General features: G+C 38.1%; 1 protein-coding gene across 1 annotated transcript in view; it reads left to right on the top strand.

Moving 5' to 3' along the window:
- Window positions 1-175: 175 nt before the first annotated feature.
- Window positions 176-16,850, top strand: part of LOC139946631 (son of sevenless homolog 2-like) — a 46,310-nt gene continuing 29,635 nt past the window's right edge. The window contains exons 1-4 of the mRNA XM_071944343.1: window positions 176-317; window positions 2,970-3,058; window positions 3,781-4,038; window positions 5,513-5,596. Coding sequence (XP_071800444.1) covers window positions 2,993-3,058; window positions 3,781-4,038; window positions 5,513-5,596 — 408 coding nt within the window. The 5' untranslated portion in view covers window positions 176-317; window positions 2,970-2,992. The remainder of the gene's footprint in view (window positions 318-2,969; window positions 3,059-3,780; window positions 4,039-5,512; window positions 5,597-16,850) is intronic.

Below are 16,850 nucleotides of genomic sequence, written 5' to 3'. Positions count from 1 at the left end.
CCTCTTGGGTCGTCATCATACGCAGCGCGATGAGATTGTAGGCATCCTTTATCTCTAGAGCAAAAAGCAGTAGGGAGGTTCAATCAATACGTTGTATAAGTGGGAGCGAAACAAAACATAAAAACGAGGTTGCAATAGTACGGGAAAATTACGCATGCGTGTAGACTGCATATAACGAAGTCGTTTCCTTCCGTGAAACTTTACGTGCGGCCTGAGAAATGAATAAGATTTCAACAAAAAATGTGCATAAATGTGATCTACAATGGAACAAGCCGTTTGCAGACGACAATATTGAGTGTCTAATTTAGACATCTGAGGTAAGTTTGCAACAACAAATATGTGCCTTATGCAGCAATATAGGTTTTAAAAAGGGCGCATCCGTGGGTTCTAACGTTGACATGTTTTGACTGGTGTCGGTAAATCATGTTTGTGTAGTGGGGCCCGATTCTCATTCCTTGGGCAAGACAAGTCGACCTTCCCGGTTACTCGTCTGTGACAAGTCGACATTTTGTAAAACCCGGATTCGTGGATCACTCGACCTTTGGACCAAATCCAATGAATTCGATTTGTTGAGTTTTGTTTTGACATGGACAATGTAAGATTTAAGAAATGTAGCTAGGACATTACATGGGACGGGGAAACAACCAAAAAAATCATTCAATTTCAAGAATCAAGACAAGTCAGTCACAAAGCTAGGGCCTTCAAAGATTCATACCCATTCTTCGTATCAACTGTTAAACTCTGGAACTCGCTTTCATCGGCTGCTGTGAATAGCGCAACACTAGCCAAATTCAAGGGACATATAAGCAACACCAATTAGAAGTCTATTTCCACACGTAGTGTGAGTGTGCAAGTCAGCCTTGATGTATCCGGCAGGATATAATTTTGCTGACTTAACCATATTAATGGAGATGGAGATGAGGACAAAAATAATAATCAGAAAACAAGCACAACACAAGTTTAGTAGTAGAGTAGACTTCCCCAGCCGAGTCACCCACCATAAGCAAGAAATTGTTATTGTTAACAAAAACATTTAATTTAGATAAGAAAATCAATCCAAAGAAAATATTGATTTGTTTGTGGGATTTTCCCTCACTCACTGTTTTTTGTGTGTATTCTTTGGTGCTAAGCTAAGGAAATGACTGCAACACAAATTCAGATGGGTTAAAGAATTTAAATGAATTCAACAAACGGTAACATTTCTCGTTTGACGAAGTGAAATAAAATGGAAAAGATGCAAAATCTCTTAATTAATCTGCTCACTCTTTTCACTCAATAAAATAACAAAAATAATATCTTACAATTAATTTGTACTTACCTTTTTGATATGTTGTGCGATCATCTCATAAACGTCATAAATAAAAAATGATCTAAAAACAGTCTAAAAAGTAAAACTTGAAGACCCTACCAGGGTTATGTGCCATGTTATTATTGTTGTGCTATGCATACATCTAAGATACAGTTAGGATTGAACAAAGAAACTTGCTAGAGAGAGTGGGATTTGAACCTACAACCTCTGAATTAATGTGCCAGTGCTTGACCAACTAAGCCCTCTAGCCTTTGTGTTGGTGGTCTCCTTTGTTTGTCAACATAGGGGGTGCCAGTCAGGAAACTTTCAAACTGTTGTATTTACCAGGGAAATAACCAAGTTGACAATACAACCTTTATGTAGGGCCTATCACCTTAGGGGAATCAACTTTTTCTTGATTACTGCGGAATTCAAATCCTCTTCAAGTCAATTTGTCTTTGTTCAACCCAAAATTAATTGCAATTTACCCTCACAGTTTCCCTTTTGGTTTATTAGCCTTCTTCTGCTTTTTGAGATTCACACATTTGTCATTGCCCATCCATTAACACTAGTAGAACAAAACAATTAAGAATGGTATAGATCATGATGTTTATGTTGTATGCATTGCTGCTTCATGCAAAGATAATGAAATTTAAAACACTGTAAATTTGTAAGCAAAAATTAGCATTGGTGACAAGCAACCATTCAAAGGCTTTTTAAAAGCAATTGCTGATTATCTAAAAGCTAAAACAAGTTGAACATAAATGGGATGCAGATCAGATCAAAATCCTCATGTGTCCTTTCCTATCCTAACTCCCTGAGTTGCAACGGCTTCTTGATGTCTTTCTTGGAAACCACAGGATCAGAAAAATGTATGCAATTCCATCAACTTGGGGATTGGGCCATTGTGTTATGCTTTGCACACTTTAGAGAAAGATTTACTTTTGGAAGTGCCTCAATACAAAACTAAGTCTAGTGACGTTCCTTTAGGTTTATTCCCAAAGGGTTGTACCTGTAGCCAACCTTCATCTCTGGTGGGAATTTAACTCACTGTGGAAGAACATTGAGGGATGAGGAAATGATAACTGCATAGTCGCTGGGGACGATAAGCTGACCTTAGTGACCAATATCTTTCACTGACAGTGCCAATTCCTAGAATCCAGTCTGGTATTTCAACAGTTTTGAAAGTGTGTTTTTTGCATTAAAAAGTATCATAGCTCATATCATGCTGCTTGAACATTAACAAGCCTTGACCTTAACTCTTGAAGTTACATTGAACGTTTCCTCAGGTAAGGGGCACTCTTCAAGGAAAATGTAAATTTGTATACAAACTATGCAGAGGGAAGCACAGCAAAAAACACATGGCACCAAGGCAATATTGGGAGACGAGTAACAGAGTTTGCTTCAGATTTCCATGAAAAAATTAAGTCCTCTAACTGAATGGACTTTTATGTAGCCGTCGTGCAGAATTAAAATTATATCCAGGACATTTCAATTGCAATGTGACAATGGAGGTAAGTTCCTCTTTGCCCCTGTGCCTTCGCCTCAGTGCCCCCGTCAAATAGATTTCTGCTGAAATTGCTACAACTTCTCGCAATCACAATGGTCCCCATTACTTCTGGAAATTAGTTTGCCCTAAACATAAAATGCTTACAATGCAATTTTCCTCTTTTTTTTGCAGTCGCACCGAGGACCACATTAACTATGGGAGGTTATAATTTTGAAAGTGACGAACGATGGAAAGGGCTTTTTCTTGCAGCTCTACGCAAGGTAAACGTCGTTGTTGGGTGGCATGTGATTTTAAACTTAAAAGTGTATGATCATTATTGCTGTTGGGACGATTACCAGCAAACACATCCGTTGACAAATCAGTGAAATGCTCATGTTTTTAAAAAAAAAAGAAGTTTAATATATTTGTACTTGTCTGCGAATGTACAATGTATGCAGCCATCTGCTTCAGTTTTTCTCAAAATGTTGTTACTATTTCGAGTAGCTGGAGACTTCAAACGATGAAGATGGCAAGCAACATGTAGACAAACATAATAAAGGGTACAATTTTGCGTCTGTCACGTTAATTGTCTGTTGAATATATTGTTATTTTGTGTGACTAGTACCTGAAATCACCCAAGACCTGCATGACCATTCACATGTTGAATGACTTTTGAGCTGGTTGAAGTACAGAAAAAACTGCTAATGTTAGTTTTTTACAGCTACGCAAAATGGTACCCCGCATTGTGTGTCGGTCATAAACAAACAGGCTCTTCTCAGAGCCAATATTCCTACCAAGAAGATATTTTTCACAAAATGTTATCATGGAAGGCGCTGTTAGATTCGCTAGCAAAATGTTTTACCGGCAATAAATTGACTAAAAGTCACACACACACTTTCCCTTTTTAATGAAAAATCAACCATGATTAACCAACCTTGTTATCACTTTACTGATGCCAGTTCAAAACACGAGTACATCAACCTCTTATTGACATTTCTTTCAGGTCCAGCGAGAGGTGCATCCCTCCCTCATCGTAGAGGAGGCAGCCCTAGAGTACATCGAGTCCCTGATCGTTAGACTTCTGTCCATGCTCGTTGCTGGTCAACCCCACACTGTCCTGGACGTCGAGGAGCGAGTCCAAAGGGCTTTCCCTCATCCCATAGACCAGTGGGCCATCAGTGACGCCCGTAGTGCCCTGGAGAAAGGAAAGAAGAAGGCCCCTCTCGTACTGCCTGTTGATAAAATTCATCCTCTTTTAAAGGTAGGTGTGGAGAGAGTTACTTCTTGGAACAATTTCGTAGGGTTGTTTATTAGAAAATGTCAACATTTTATTACACCCAGGATAAGAAAGACACAAGAAGAAATGTCTAGTTTTTAGATGTGGGAGGTAAAACCTTTACGGGGAAAACACACGCAATCAGGTAGGGATTGATAACCCAATCCACAAGCAATGCTCCGGTCTGAGATGGGATTTGAACTGGGGTCTCGTAGGTGGAAGGCAGGGAAAGCAACCACTAATCTACATTCAGATCTCAAATTTTGCTTGGTTTACAGGAAACACCTGTTTATGTAAATGGAGTATTCAAGTAGTTATCTTGGCTATTTAGTAAAGCAAAAACATGTGCCAGGAATTGTGTTGCTTTTCTTCCTGATATAGGCTGTGACCAACCTCGTCCTCATGGTTTACTTTATTTTAAACCATGTTTACAATAATAAACCCTGGGATGGAAACTCTTTACTTGGACCCTGATTGGACAACGGCTTTTCAATATTAGAATATGTTCCATATTCATAGGTACAGCCAGTCGCCGGCAAACCAACAATGTAAAAACAAGCTATTGAATCTGGTACCGTACTACGAGATTATGACGAAAACGTGAATTTCGAAAAGTAGCCAGACTATTTTAATTTGCATACGTATCCAAACATTTTGGATATGCAAATGATCCAATACCAGGGTGAGAGAGCTTGACAAACCCTTGGGATGAGGTTGGGCTGTGACTGAATTGACAGCTTCATCTACCATGTATACAGCTTTGCAAAAATCTTTGCTTCAACCCATTTTGCAACATTGGCTAAAAAATGTCACACACACCCTTTCTCGGAAGTTGCCAAATTCGAACAGGACCTTGTTAAATTTTCCTTTTAAACCGTTAGTTCCCCATTCAATTCCATGAATAACCGAAATCCATTGAATGCAGCATTCTGTTTTTTCCCCTGGACATTTGCCAATTTGGGCTCTAGGATAAACAACATCGACTATTGACATAGGACAAGCATTTTTACAGCACATGGTTGTAAAAGCTGCCACTAGCATCTTAGTGGGAGCCAAGGTTTTTGAAGTGCCCTTCGTACAAAATTTACAAAATAGTTTCAGATGTTTTTTTCCCTTTTTTTTTCTCTTCGGATTCCCATTGGTTTGTGCACAATACTGATCAAAAAATGTCAGTGCAACGTCCTGTGCCCAATTTCAGACAACTGCTTTAGAGCATAAAAAGTACCTCTGACAAAATCTATATGCTTACCAGAATAAGGTCACCAGTTAAACTACCATGTCACAAGCACAGTTTGTGCATGGTATCCTGTTTATTTCTGCTAAGCAAAAAGGTTGTTTAGGAATATTTTCGGCTTAAGCAGCTCTGTGCAATTGGGCACTGGTTATGTTGAAAGTTGTTCAAAGAACATGTTATTATTGTTTGTAACACTAAGTATCTTTGTGATCTTTCCCACATCAGGAAGGCTTGGGGTACCGTATCGACAGTCAAGTTTCCCTCTATCTGGTGGCCGTAATGGAATACATAGCTGCTGATATCCTCAAGGTAATCCTTTTACTTCTTTTTGTCGTGAGAATTTGTCGCAAGATTCATGACATTATTTGTTTTGGATTGTTCTGTAAAATGTATATAAACAAAACTTTTGCTGAAACTGAATGTATGTTGCAAAATGGTAAATGAAAACCACTTGTAAATTTTACGAGATACCTCGTAGTTAATTAAACAAAAAAACAATGGGTGAAGGATACAGGCAGCTATAGTGATAAAAGCACCATACATCTCCCCTGGCCTTGTAATTTCCTGTGCAGTCCAACCATGCCCTTCCCCCAGTGAAAAGATTGTCTCTTCTGCTCCGACCATTGAATCTAATGAGCGTCCTCGGAGAGGTATTAAAGAGAAAAAAAGGTTAAAAAAGACAAAACGCTCACAATCCCCTTAAAGTTACATAGTCATTGACTTTTTGAAGAGTAGATTCAAATGCACCCTCTAGTTTCCAGTAAACACACCACATAGACAGCATACCTGTATGCTTCGTTTTTTGAAAGGGTGAGAGCACCAAGGTAGAGGTTACCCCTATGAGGAAATCGTAAATTTCAAGGGCACCGAGGCAATAACCAGGGGGCCTGGAGGCAATCACCTTCATTGCCTCCGTGAAGTATCAGGCCTGAGACAGTAAAAAGGGGCTGGTTTAAAGGGAGGAGTACACCTTTCAGGCCTGTATGCTTCGTTTTTTGAAAGGGTAAGAGCACCAAGGTAGAGGTTACCCCTATGAGGAAATGGTAAATTTCTACTGGAGCATTCCAAGGGCACCAAGGCAATAACCAGGGGGCATGGAGGCAATCACCTTCATTGCCTCCGTGAAGTATCAGGCCTGAGACGGTAAAAAAGGGCTGGTTTAAAGGGAGGAGTACACCTTTGACAATTACTACAATAATTAATGAACTTCCAAACTTACTTAGTGACCCCTTTTCACGCATTTGAAAGCGCACAATTTTATACCAATTGAGCCCAACTTGCAAAGGTTTGTTATTTTATGCTTTTTAACAATTTGGATACACCAAGTGAGGATACTGGTCTAAGACAATTACCAAAAGTACACTGTGCATTTTAAGAGAAAACAATGAACCAAATATTTTCTGTTTTGGGAGGGATTTTTTTGTGTACGTCAGGCTTGTTTTGCTTATGGCAATTTAAATAAGTAATTGCGGTTTGTCAGGTCTTCATATATTATTACATATATAGTTATTGACTTTGTGAGCTTTCAGCTTGAAAGCAATCAACTGGATTGGTCATACTATGTAATTACCAATCCTGTCAGTTGTCCTGAAGGATTACTAAATTGTTGATAGGTTATGTTTTCTTTCGCCGTGTAGGTGGAAACCTTTCAAAGAAAAACATAATCTTGAGAGTGGTGTACTGTCTTATCATTAGCAACATCTACCTCATAGTCTAAACTGTCCTTTTTATTTAGAGTCATAATTATTCATCAGTTATTTCTTGTAAAAGTGCTTTGCCTGCTTTAGAACTTACCACTGTACATGGATACTGAATTGTGCCAAGTACAGTATGCCAAATGTAAAGGCACCGGTGTGGCGGTTTCAACTTTCCGCCGTGTTCAGTTTTCCGAATGACCAAATACGGTAACATTACGTCTTGCGACACCTACGCACAGCAAGCGAAAGTAGTCAACAGTTAGTGTCGTACTGAGTCCCGGAAAACTGAACACGGCGGAAGACTGAAACCGCCACACCGGAACAACTGCTTCCAGCTTTTTTAATTTTTGAAGTGGGTCATATGTGAGAAATTTTTTGGGAGGGCATGACAGTGCCATTATTTTGCCCTGAACTAGTCACCCAAAATATTCCCCCATGTTTTTGACAAACTGTTGTCGACTCTCTTTAATATGAGCTCGGAAGATACAAGACCTCGGTTAATACAAGGTTTTTCACCGGAACTTTCCCATGCATGTTTTTATGTATAGGATAATGCCCGAGGTGCGCACCATTCGTGGGTAAGAATGGCCCGAGGGCGAAGCCGAGGGCCATTCGTACCCACGAATGGCGCGTTCACCGAGGGCATTATGCGACTTAACCCACACCTGTGACGTCATGCTATTGTTAAAATCGCTCCATTATTTCGCACGAATGGCGCGATATTGTTTAATTTTTAAGTCAATTGTTTGTACGTATTACGTAAGCTTGTTCACTCCAGTGAACACCACTGGTGGTGTGTGAACAATGGACGAAGACCAACATTTAGGAAATATGCTCGTTCCTTCGATAGTGGCATCATAGATCGGGAGCGAAAGTGGCAGCAGATAAGTGATTTTGTTTCTTGACTTTAAGTAAATTTATACAAGTTAGTGATAGAAACAGACTATCAGATGATGTTGTAGCCGACTTTCTCGGTCTACAAAAAACCCAAAAGGTGAAGTTAAAAGAAGTGACCTACCCCCGTACAAGCCTGTAGTTTCAGATTTGTTTTTAATAAACAAATTTAAGCTACCTTTATGATCAACAATTTCAGTTGAATTCCTGTTACATGTATTTTATGATGATATTGAAAAAAGTATCTTTGCAATCTTAAATTTTAGGGACTTTACTCACCATGTTTGTGTATGATAAATTAAGCATTTTGAATTAATAAAAACAAAAACCAAAAATACTGGTTAAAATGAAATTGATTTATCTGACTTTAAGACCTGCTCAAATTACTGTTGTAGTTCTATGATTATTTTTTAACATCTCAGCTAAATAATAATTTAATAATGTAGCTGTTCACTTGTGGAAAGTGTTAACGATCATTTTGCAATACATGTGTAGCTCTATTAACCTGTGTTAAAAACCATTAAAAACAAAATAATATATGGTCCATGGCGTCATTGACTTGATTTACTTTATTCCCTAACTCTTTTATGCACAATGGGTGAATAGATGTACCCATCGCGCCATTTGTGCAAAATAATGGAGCGATTTAACAATAGCATGACGTCACAGGTGTGGGTTAAGTTTAAAAAAACCTGTTAGATTCGAGCATGGTCGTAACCGAAGCCGGTAATACAAGTTATTTTAGTGGCCCTGTGATGACAGAATGTTTTTGTTTTTCATACTTTGTAGCAAGATTTAGAAATATTGCTGTGTAGCAAAAGCTAACAGTTGTCAAGGTTTGTGAAATTACATTCTTGTTAACGGACTATTTATTGGATTGAACTGACCATGCAGTTCCGTCCGATCTAATTTTTTAAGGTGGGTTTGGATAATACAAGGAAAATGGGCCAGTCCGGCAGACCTCATGTTAACGAGAGTTAACTGTACACTTATCATAGGGGACAGGTGTTCCAACATTAACAGAGATGAAGATCTGCACATTTTGATGTAAGGTGTGGGTTTCAATTAGAGAGTTTCTCACAACCAGCAACTCTTCCTGGAAGAGATTAATTCACTTGCTTGTTACTAGTAAATTACTTACAGGGTTTTGCCCTTATTATTTGCAGTGACTAGCCAGCGAGACGAGCTGGCTTGTCCCTGTTTCATAAAATAAGGGGGGTCTTACCAAACTAAATTTATTGTTTTTATGTAGGAGACATGATTATATCAACAGGAATTATGTATTTGTTGTATTGCAACTTTTATTTTCTGTTACTTTCACAGTTGGTGTAAAAAAAACACCCACATATTTGGTTTGATTGCCTTCTTGTCATACAAATGTGTTGCACACTTTTACTAGCTGCAATCAAAATAAAATACTGGTTGTAATTATTTCCCGATTTACGAGCTGCTGTTACACAATTGTGCTAAATTATACAGACAGTGTAATATTTACTGGTTGTATTTGGCAAATCATTAAAAGTTTGTCTTTGTGTAAGCTAGAAAGCATTTTCTTTCATGTTCTGTATGCTACATGTATGGAGTTTTGATATGTGTATATTTGGTTTGCGGTAACACCATGTATATAATCTACTTGCCAGGTACAGTTAGTTCTTTAGAGAACTCCTTACTATTCTACATGTACTACTGCGGAGTGGATTTTTTCATATTTTTTGGGAGACTTCTTAGTCCTGTGAATTTTCATATGAATTAAAGGGAAGGTACACGTTTGGTAATTACTCAAAACAAATATTAACTTAAAATCTGACTTGGTAATGAGCATTGGAGAGCTGTTGATAGTATAACACATTGTGAGAAACGGCTCCCTCTGAAGTAGCATAGATTTTGAGAAAGAGGTTATTTCTCACTAAAACAATAAAAGACTTCTAGCTAGAAGTCTTTTATTCCTATCTGAAAGCAAACAAATTTGTCAATCTCTCATCATTATCTTGCAACTTCAATGACCAATTTAGCTCAAATTTTCACAGGCTTGTTTATGCTTATGTTGGGATACACCAAGTGAGAAGACTGGTCTTTGACAATTACCAAACGTGTACCTTTCCTTTAATCCATTGGTCAATGGTTCAAGTCCCACTCCAGTCAACTTTTCTTTGTCCCAAACCCAAATTGTGAATTTTCATGTTAACCCTTTTGAATTGTTTTCAGAAAACTTCTTCTGTGAAAAATTATTCTTCCCACTAACAAATTGAGGAGGAACTTTGATCGGTACGAAGAAAAGAAAAAAAATGTTGTTGAGATAGCGAGGGCTGTGAGGAGTCATAAGAATAGAATATATTTGTCTTCAAGTCGTTACCCGTAGTGGGACTTAGAGTCAGTTGAGCTGAGCCTTAAACGTCATCTCTCATACCCAAGAGGCTGAGACTGAAATGTCAAAAGCTTTTCTGGGAGCCGGTGAATAAAGAGACACATGCATCGCCACTGTCCACAAGACTGTGGGTTAAAATCCCATTTTAAAGGAAGGGTGTAGGCTAGTGGGTATTATCGGGAATATTATTTTTTGGAATGGACCTGAAACTCTTTCTGGGCAATTCCTTATTTTACCTGCTCAAGACATCATAAATCTAGGTGTTGTTTTTTGTGTGTGATTTTGTATCAAGTGGCTTAGATTGAAATTTGTTACTGATAACATTTTCGATTAACTGGTTCCTTGTGGATGGTCAGGTTGCCTGATGATGTAATCAGAAATCTGATGTACTTTTTTTGGCCCATTTTTATTGTATTTTGTCTTCATGAGGAAAGTTTATGTGTGCAAGCAATTTTGTAACAAATTAGCCACCCATCCACTTCCACTCTCCCCACCACCTAAAGAAAAAAAGGGAAATTGAAATGAACAACAACCTTGTATTAACAAAAGTTTGCACTTTCACAGGTTAGCTTCCTTGTATTGTTAGAAATCACTGTAAATAGAAATGTGTGAAAATTACAAACATTTTTGAGCAAAGGACAATTTGCTCTTTAATAGAAAAGCACCCATTAAAGGTCAAATTATTCTCTCACTCACCTGTCCTGCAGCTCCTCGTCCTTAGTTTAGTGTCCGAGACAAGAAAAGCAAAGACAGTCCAACTCCGCATTAAGGATCCAGAATCTTTGTATTCTTAACGTGGGTTCGGGTAAATTGCAAATGTCAGCTTTATTTCTTTGGGGTCATCTCCGTACGACAAAGAGTTAAGTTAAATGTCAGGCTTTCTGAGATAATAACTTTTTTTTACCCACTCAATGATGCCGCTGACGTCCGATTTTGTTGTTGAGTTGGGTCAAAATTAAAGCTTATTTAGGCCCGGTGCTTTGTTCTCAGAAGAGCGAGGCAAATTTTCCTAATGGGAAAACTCTATGACAGGAATTTGGAATTTTATCTTTGAAAGGGCGAGGCCATTTTCATTTTGCAAAGGGCACTTCCATTGGAAAGTCTTAAAGTCATTGGAAAACCTTTGAAGGGGCACCAAGGCTAAGACTAGGGGCAACGGAGGCCATGTGGCCTTCGTGTAATTCTAGGCCTGCTTTGAGAGAAATGTTTATTTCTGCACGAACATTTCAAGGAGTACCAACGCATTACGACCAAGATTATGAAATCAATTACCTCAATGGGATGGTTTTTTTTTACAATTTGGTTGTCTGAGATGAATTTTGTTGAAATTTGTTTTTTTACCTGCAGTACATCCTGCAAAAAGCCATTGCGATGTGAGATAAACTTTTAAATCTTAGACCGAATCTCTGCGTCCAGTGCGCATGACCATACACTTACATGGTTGGTAAAGAGAATGGGTTCACCCTGGTGTTTCTGGCATACGCACAACCATTTTCTTCCTCCATGGCACAACCAACCCTGCCTGTGTGACCCCTGAGAACGGGTGCAGTATCCATCAAGACAAGACATTACATTTTATTATTGTAAATTGTATGCTGTGTCAACATTTTAAATTTAATGTGTGCATGTTGCTCTTTGAAAATATGCGAATGATGCACACATGTACCTGCCATCAATGAAGAAAAAAAAATATTAAGTAGAAATCATTTATGTATGGAAATTTTTTAATATGTAGAATTTTAAATGCTTTAAATTTAAACATTGCAAAATATTCTTAAGAAGCACCAAGTCTTTGCTTTTGAATGCATTTCTTGTTTCTATGGGGTTTTCCCCCAAAAAGAAAATCTACACAATTTGTTTAAAAATCAAAGTCTAAGAACATTCTGCATTAACACTAATGGTGTAATAATTAGCATTGGCAGCTGTCCCATACTATGCTACACAAGATAAATTCAACCCCTGGACCACCACTATACTTCCTGGTTCGCTCAATTACAAAACCCTGGGACTCTGATGTGGTCCTTTCTCTATGCTCTGGCCATGCTCTGACTGACAGAATCATGAGAGAGATGTCATCTCTGTAGAGTAATAACTGCTGTCCTAGCTCTCTCGTTTACCTTTTAGCAATTTCAGTTCCTTTGTCATGATGTGCAATTCATCATTGTTTAGCTGTGGTTTTTTGTTTTGGGGTTTATGTTGTTTTGTTATTTTGCTCTTGCAAGCTCCGGCAGCTCTTTGTGCTGCTTGTAGTTTTTTTTTTATCGGCAGTGCAGATCTGATTTATAAATAAATTGTCCCTTTTCTCGTTTACCTTTTAGCAATTTCAGTTCCTTTGTTATGATGTGCAATAATCATCATTGTTTAGCTGTGTTTTTTTTTTTTTTTTTTTTTTGCCCTTGCAAGCTCCAGCCCCTTTGTGCTGCTTGTAGTTTTGTATCGTCAATGTAGATAATAATTTGTCCTTTTTCTTGATTTCCTGATTTTACAAATTAGATTTTATTTGGTTTGTGGTAAAAGGAATCGCTTCATGGGACAGATTGTATACTCTGTAGCTTGAATGATTAATGGAATAAGTGTGGTATCAATAAAAATAGCGGGACAAATCTATAGAAATTTAGTGACTCTAGTATTCACGGTGTAGTAATACAGAGCTCTCGTGTAAGATTTGATATTACGTACTATACAGTACAGAGAGATACGATTTGTCAGAGTGTAAATTATTTCCTGCAGATAGTGTGCATCTGCATTCATCATGTTCATTGCATGACAATGAAAAGCTTTTGAATTATTTGCTGGGTTCTCCCAATGCACTTGGCTTAAGTAGCGTATCGGGCCGATAGGCGCAAAATTTGGACCCCCAAAAAATCTGCCGAAAAAACAATAATATTTGTTTTCCTGTTTTTACAAATTTCACAAAAATCATCAGGATTAAACCATTTTTAACGCTCCAGAATGCACAGTAAGGCATTTATGCAAAGATCTTGTTTCAATTGAGCTACCTTGGCAAAATTTTCACTTTGGTCCAGAATGCCCAGCACAGCTAAAACAAATCCTGGGGAGAACCCTGACATGTACCACGCACATTTTTTAATGAGAACAATAAAACGAGTTAAGTGATGGCTCATGTTATGACATAAGCCTTACTATTTTAAGTGCAATCATCATGTAAGATCTGCAGTCTTTTAAAGACATTGGACACTATTGGTAATTGTCAAAGACTAGTCTAACCTGTGAAAATTTGAGCTCAATTGGTCGTCAAAGTTTCGAGATAATAATGAAAGAAAAAGACACCCTTGTCACACAAAGTTGTGTGCTTTCAGATGCTTGATTTTGAGACCTCAAATTCTAAATCTGAGGTCTCGAAACCAAATTCGTGGAACATTATTTCTTTCTCGAAAACTACATTACTTCAGAGGGAGCTGTTTCTCACAATGTTTTATACTATCACCCTCTCCCCATTATTCGTTACCAAGTAAGGTCTTATGCCAATAATTATTTTGAGTAATTATCAATAGTGTCCACTACCTTTAAGTGATGGCTCATGTTATGACATAAGCCTTACTATTTTAAGTGCAACCATCATGTAAGATCTGCAGTCTTTTAATGTATCTTTTAATGGTTTGTGCAAATGTACTCGCTGACACATTGCGGTCTTCCATGGCAAAACAGCCAAATTCAAATTAATTATTTTTTGGTATACACGTAAGATTATTTTTGGATATATTAAGGGCATTTTTTTTTCCCATTTCAAAGTTTCAAAGACGTGTATGTTTTTGTCAACAAATTACATTACCATACTGGTTACCTCTCTATTGATCTGTGAATTGCATTTCTCATTTTGTGGGTTTTGTTTTTGAACATTAGAGATAATAATACACTTAGCTCTATTTTTCTGTTTGGACTACCTCAAATTTATCTCTTTAAAAACAACCCAGATCCGGAATAAATCGTTAGCTGCCATAGTTGCCGCAAATGCATTATTCTGCAGATTTTTTGAACAAAGATTTTTATTCACCAAAGACCACACTGAGAGATATTTCAATTGCTCTATTCCTGAGGTCGTTTTTTTATTGAGCTGTCATACGATGGCGTCAGTTACATTAACATGAGTGTTGCGGCTAACATTCACGGTGCATTCGTGCCACTCTCTACGCCACACACAGATACCATGTGTGTCTGTACGCAACATTAATAATTAATGATAGTCAAACAATCGTGTGCCCTGCAGTAGTAGTTGTGCGCCAGGGTTCTCTCTGGCTCAGCATGAACCCTTGTATGTAAATAAGACCTTCCCTAGATTCACGGCCCTGGCCTGCTGCCAACTTTTGTGAGCAGTCAGTACGTTTCTTTTTCTTCTTCAGTTTTTTGTTTTCCCTGGAGAATCTGGAGTTTCGTTCTTCAATTTTATTCAGAAACGAGTGATTTTTTATTGTGTTGGAGCTGAATGGCGTGAAATAATGTTGAGTCTGTTTTTTTTAATGTTTGACAAAAGATGGACGCGTCCTTTTTGTGGGGACAGGCTTATGTAATTTTTTTCACTACATGTAATTAATTTGTATATTGGTTTGTGGTAACACCATGTGTGTATCTACTTGCCAAGTAGAGTTGTTCTTAGGGAACTGTCTTGCTTTATTCTACTGCCGTGTAGTAGAATAAAGCAAGACAGTTCCCTAAGAACAACTCTACTTGGCAAGTAGATACACACATGGTGTTACAGCAAGCCAAATATACATTGATACCTCACCATGCAATGCCTCAAATCCTATATATGTAATTAATTTGTTAAGTAAAATTCAGGATTTGGATAAACGGTGTGGCTAGAACAAACCCTCAAAATCATGTATACATTTCTCCTGTACAAAACTGTAACATGTCATGACACTGTCCAAATTTATAATTTAGGTGCATAAAGACACCTCGATACTCCTAGATATTTCAATCTAAAGCTGCTTAGTTTAAATAGATGCATTGAAGGATTGAAATGAGAGAAATTGCACTTTTAAGTTCTGTTCATTAATAAATGGGGGCAAAATGCTAATACTCAGGCCTGGAATTTTATCTTTAAAAGGGCAAGGCCATTTTTCATTTTGCAAAGGGCACTTCCAATGGAAAGTCTTAAAGTCAAATGGAAACTTTTGTAGGGTCACCAGGGCCAAGACAATAAGCCTTTTTGAGGTATGGCGGACGTGATACGCGCACGTCACACGCCGCGACTGATGCCATGTTGGTGGTCATTAGGTTTACGTGTAAACGCCGCGTCGCCTAAAATGCGCACTTCACTGAATAACGTACGTTCTATTTCTATGGTCAATACGCACAAATTTACCACAACTTTACAGTGTTGTAGCATTGTGTCCGCCATGCCTCAAAAAGGCTTATGAACTCATGGAGTTCATGGCCTGCATGTAATTCCAGGTCCGAATATTAATATTTGGTTCGATACATTTCTTTTTGTAAATAACACAGGAAAGGGTTCCCTTTCCTCCTGTTCTGGGAAATACTTTGGTTTTACCGTTAAGTACTGATGTGTCATGCGCTTTCTAATTTGTCTTACGGAAAATGAAAATCCACAGGCAAATTACTCGGGTGGGATTCAAACCCACGACCCAAACACTGTAGGGAATTTTGTTATTACAAATTTGCACCTTATTTATACCAACAAGACTTAAAACACTGAAAGAAGAGTTCAGGGGGTTGTCTGCTTTTATTGCCAATCCTCTTTTAATGCGTCTTCAACTTTAGATTCAACTTCGCTAGATTTCTTAATCCATTTTTGATTCACTGAATCTCCGTAGTTGAGGTTCGTGTGTACTTAAGTGCACTTCCTTCAAACCCCAAGTGTGCCTACAGTAGGGTTCAGAAACCCACTCTAAAACTGCTCATTTTCCACCCACGTTCAAAATCCTAGAATGACAAGAAAAGGTGAAATGAAACGAAAGATGCATTTCATTTATTTTGTTGCTGCATGATTTATTTTGGGGGGAGAAATCATATTTGTCTAGGTATGCATGCATAAAGTATTTAATCTGAAGTCTTGAGAACTTTAAGGTGCTATTGTTTGGCACTTTTCCTCACTAACTCTGTCAGTGAAGAAACACTCGTTAGAGCTGTCTTCATACATTGGAATTATGGGAGCGCTCGAAATCTGATTTGGAGTGCATTCGATTTAGTTGAAAGTATTAGTTAGAGGAACTGACTAAAAAGTATATTGAGCCAAAAGTTAGCGGGGGCATGTTTTATACCTGTCGCATATGAAAAATGTATGCTGGCTCGTACATCTGAAATCACATTTTGAGGTGCATGAATAATGCCAAATACCAACCTTTAGAACCTGCTGATTGCATGTCAGATGTACCTCTGACCCACTTAACTTTTGTGTACATGCACATTTGCAAGCTCACACACTACTTCTGTTGCGTGTGCACGACACAGTGCGACAGGGAACATGGTCTTTCCTAGATCTAATGAAGCAATTGGGTTTGTAAGACCAGGTGGATTTAACAAAGAGTTAAGACTAGTCTTATCTCGAGTTAGGACGAGTAACGAGTTTCTCGTCCTAACGTAGGACTAGCCTTGCGTTTTTATATTTCCTAGGACTAGTCCTAAG

This window comes from Asterias amurensis, chromosome 1 (genome assembly GCF_032118995.1).
Source record: "Asterias amurensis chromosome 1, ASM3211899v1".
NCBI lineage: Eukaryota > Metazoa > Echinodermata > Asteroidea > Forcipulatida > Asteriidae > Asterias > Asterias amurensis.
The sequence above is the reverse complement of the archived record's forward strand: the minus strand, read 5'-3'. Positions and strand labels throughout refer to the sequence as shown.